At 50.8% G+C, this 4,643-nt stretch overlaps 1 protein-coding gene across 1 annotated transcript; it reads left to right on the top strand.

The window, feature by feature from the left end:
* Positions 1-1,111: 1,111 nt before the first annotated feature.
* Positions 1,112-2,560, top strand: LOC306917851 (DNA polymerase delta subunit 2-like; the record flags this gene model as incomplete). Its single annotated transcript, XM_079530749.1, has 1 exon — positions 1,112-2,560. The coding sequence occupies one exon, from the start codon at positions 1,112-1,114 to the stop codon at positions 2,558-2,560; it is 1,449 nt and encodes a 482-aa protein (XP_079386875.1).
* Between the last annotated feature and the right edge of the window lie 2,083 nt (positions 2,561-4,643).

Below are 4,643 nucleotides of genomic sequence, written 5' to 3'. Positions count from 1 at the left end.
CTTACGATCTGCAGCATCATCAGTGTTCTTCATTCTGTCCAAACTGCTGTGTCCAACACTGTCTGTCTGTCTGTCTGTCTGTCTGTCTGTCTGTCTGTCTGTCTGTCTGTCTGTCTGTCTGTCTGTCTGTCTGTCTGTCTGTAGCACTGCCTGTCTACTGTCATCAACACTGGCCATCTGTGTGTGTAACCATGGTGATATGGGCTGGTCTGTGGACAGGTGTCAGCCTACCTGTGTGTTTGTGGTTGCCGTGGTGACAGATGATCTGTTCCTTAAGCCAGGGGAGCTCATGTGCCCAACACCCGATAAAAGTCAAATAACTGGAAAGTGCTTCCTGTGTGTTTTCAGTAGGTCAGAGGTTACAAGCAACAGGTCACATGTAATCCCAAATGGAGTCACTGCTGCCAGGGCAACTATACAGCCTCAAGGTCGTCCGGATATAATTGCAAGGATTTTCTACATGAAGTGGGAAGCGTTGCTCCATGACATACCTAAGAAAGACATTTTTGGTCATGTATATCTGATAGGTCACGGTGAAAGAAACACAGGAATGTAATCTCCCCCTGCATGCATATAGTACACACTATACCGCTGACATTGATTGCATATACTATCCGCAGAAATCCCTGATAACATCAACCCAAGACGGCATGCTGTGAAAACGGCCAACATGATACATGGGCCATGTGGCAAAATTAAATCGACTGCTTCCTGTATGGGCGAATGGTAACTTAACCCATTTTGACCTGAGATCAGATTCTAAAAATGTCTTGTAAATCCTGACAGTTTTCTGAAATGTTTCTTTGTCAGTCGTTCTCCGAGTTTTCAAAAATAGCAGACCTACAAGCTCGTAGTGCGCCACTCGGTGCCGCGCTATGAGCTTGTAGATCTGCTATTTTTCTGCTATTTTTCAATAGCTAAAGCATATCAGCTCTGATTTCTCTGATGTCAGAACTATGACGTCAGTCATGTCCATATTAGTTTACTCAGCACCATTCAACTTCCAGAATACCATTGAAGTCTTAAAAGGAGCGGGAGCATCTGGATGCTGCAGTTCCAAGTGGAGTTCTGCTCAGTTCTGGTCAAATAATAACAAAAAAAATCCTCGATCATGTTCTCCGACACGAGCGTCCAGGGGGAGGGTTCGCCGTCGTCCCTGTTGCGTCGTCCGGTCTCCGAAGAACAGGCTCCGCCGCCGTTGGAGAGGGCGCAAGCGTCCTACTCGCCCCGATGCCAGCGCTTTCGACTCGAGGAGGGGCGGAAGTACGACCGGCAGTACGCCGGCATCTACGCGGCGCGGCTGGCGCAGATGAGACCCGCGCTGGCCGAGAGGGCCCGGCGGGCGTGGGGAGAGGGCGTGCCCGTCAGGAAGCTGTGCGACCTGCGGCGGGGAGAGCGCTGCTGCGTGGTGGGAACCCTGTTCAAGCGCATGGAGCTTCAGCCGTCCGTCCTGAAGGAGGAGGAGGAGGAGCGTGGCCTCCTGCGGCGTCCTCCTTGGCGCTCCAAGTACGTCAGCGACACGGACCGGCTGCTCCTGGAGGACGAGCGGCAGAGGATCGCGCTGGAGGGCAACGTCGACAAGCACAGGTGCGTCACGGGCAGCGTGATCGCCGTGTACGGCGCCGACGAGAACGGCGACGGGACGTTCACGGTGGAGGATTACCGCGCGGCCGACCTCCCGCCGCAGACGCCCATACCCTCTTCTTCTTCTTCTTCCCCCCGAGGAATCGACAGGTTTGTGTTGCTGGCCTCCGGTCTGGGCGTGGGAGCTCGCCACAACCACGCCCACAACGGCAAGCTGGCTCTTCAGCTCCTGGTGGACACGGTGACGGGTCAGCTGGGCGGCCGAGGGGAGCAGAGCACAGCCGCGGCCATCGTCCGGGTCCTGTTGGCCGGGAATCTCATAAGTCACAGCGACTCCCATGGGGATAAGGAGGAGGAGGCGGCCGCCGCCTCCAAGCCCAGGTACCTCAGCAAGAAGACGCAGGCGGGCAGCGTGGGCGCCATGCGCCAGCTGGACGAGCTGCTGCTCCAGCTGGTGACCTCCGTGCCCGTGGACGTGATGCCCGGCCGCCACGACCCCACCGACTACACCCTCCCCCAGCAGCCCCTGCACCGCCTCATGCTCCCTCGGTCCTCCGTCTACCCGACCCTGCGGCTGGTCTCCAACCCGTACCAGGCGGCCATCGGCGGCGTGACCTTCCTGGGCACGTCGGGACAGAACGTCAGCGACATCCGGAGGTGCAGCAGCCTGGACGACCCCCTGGACATCCTGGAGAGCACGCTGCGGCTGAGGCACGTGGCCCCGACGGCGCCCGACACGCTGGCCTGCTACCCGTTCCACCGGACCGACCCGTTCGTGGTGGACGAGTGTCCTCACGTGTATTTCAGCGGCAACGCTCCGTCCTTCCGCTCCAGGGCGGTGCGCGGTCCCGACGGGCAGGAGGTCCTCCTGGTGGCCGTCCCGGAGTTCCGCAGCACTCAGACCGCGTGTCTGGTCAACCTGCGTACGCTCCACTGCGAGCCGATCAGCTTCTCCGCTTTCTCTGACGATGCATGACCAACGAGGAGGACAGCGGACAGCGAGTCCTGAGCAGAATCGTCGCTGAAACCTCGTACGTGTGGTTAGATTTCCTATATTAGGCCCTATACTTCAAACTCTGTGACAATAACGGAGCTATACAGCCTCACCACTCATTGCCGGTCGGGAATGGCTGCAGGACATTTTCAGATTCTCGTAAGTTTGGAATGATTGATCAAATAAGCAAAAGTATGTGTTGAGAACAGATGTGAAATGAATCAACACGGTATAGGCCAGTACTGCACATCTGTTTCAAATGTTTATATCTGAGAAGCACAAGCACTGCCTTTATCCCATTTAGGCCTGACCTCAAAATTAAAACATTTAAAAAAAAATCTTCTAAATCCTCCAGTTTTCTGAAATAAATATTTTCACGATTTTTCAAAAAAAGCAGACCTACAAGCTCGAAGCGCGTCACTCGGTGGCGCGCTATGAGCTTGTAGATCTGCTATTTTTCAATAGCTAAATTATAACATAATGTTTAAAACACCAAAAGGGGTTCCCGCCCCCAAATGGGTTATACATGACATGGCATCCAAATACCTAGCAGTCAAAATGCGTTTGATTTCACATATCAGACAGTGATAAGACTCACAGGCATATAGGCAGATAGGAAGCCAAGCCAAAGTCTTTAAATTCTTTAAGTTTAGTATAAGTTAAAGTTCATGCTCATTGCTGCATGTTGGGCAGAGCGTCCCTGTGACATCATACCCCCTGTGACATCATACCCCAGTGACATCATGTGACAGCATGCCAGTTGTGTGTCTTTTATGACAAAATGTGTAGTGGCCATAACAGCTCAGTGGCCTCATGCTTAGGCCCAATCCCAATTGCCTCCCTCAAGCCCTGAGCCCTGAACCCTCATTGACTTTAGTGACGTCAGCTGTAAGTGCTTGAGGGTGAGAGGCTGCAAGGGCTCCAAATTGTTGTGAAAGGAATGGGACAGCACTTTGGAGATGAGTCCACCATTCATGACACTTTGCATCACTTTATACAAACTGTCCTAATTCACAGCCAGTGCCTACATGCTTGGCCTTTTATATCATCATGTATATCATGTCTATTTTAGTATTTAAGCTGATCGTTTTATTATTAGTTTCATAAATACACTTTCCTGTGTGATATAATAATATTCATTATAAATTGCTTTTACTTTGCTCATTAGTCATTTCTCATGTTTCCCTTATTATTATTATTGTTATTAAATATATAGCCTATCCTTCCATTCCGTCTCCCTTTGAGAACAGTGAGAAAGCACTATTGTGTTTGTTGACATTCTAACCGCGGTAAATAACTAATTTGCATACTTAAATGATTGACGTTCGGAGGATCCCCCTCATTCCCCTGGTAACGCTATGCACTGTGGGTAATTTCTTTGCCAAAGTCAGCTAAAGTCAGCATCGATGCTGACTTTGGCAAAGGGCACATAAAGGGGCGGGGCTGAGCCCTCACTGACTTACCGATTTCAAATGGGACATCCCTCAAGCCCTCGCAGACTTCACATGAACGCGCAGCTAAATCAGTGAGGGCTCATTGAGTCAGCAAGGGAGTGGATTGGGATTGGGCCTTAGAGTATAGAGCGTCGCAGTCCCGCCTCCTACCCTGGACCAGGAAATGAAACCCAATGCATTATTCTCATAGACATTTCTTAAAGTATTTATTTAAAGACGGTTACGCCGCGGACAAAGCCAACTCGAGTCGTGACAACTCATGACAACACAAACAATATTTTGGACCAAACAAATAATTACAAAGAAGAAAAACAACAAAAAAAGTGTTGTAACCTGCCGTTTTTTTCTTCTTTCTAATTATTTGTTTGGTCCAAAATTTTGTTTGTGTTGTCATGAGTTGTCACGACTCGAGTTGGCTTTGTCCGCGGCGTAACCGTCTTTAAATAAATACTTTAAGAAATGTCTATGAGAATAATGCATTGGGTTCCATTTCCTGGTCCAGGGCAAGGACTGTCTAAAGAGGACGAGACGCGAAGACCGTACGGGCGACGCCATGTTGCTTTGGAAGGAAAGAAACATGCGCAGTTGAGACCAAGGAAGCTGAACGCGGA

Source organism: Electrona antarctica (assembly GCF_951216825.1).
Source record: "Electrona antarctica genome assembly, contig: scaffold_32, whole genome shotgun sequence".
NCBI classification, from domain to species: domain Eukaryota; kingdom Metazoa; phylum Chordata; class Actinopteri; order Myctophiformes; family Myctophidae; genus Electrona; species Electrona antarctica.
Note: the sequence above shows the minus strand (reverse complement) of the source record. Positions and strands in the feature narration are given on the sequence as shown.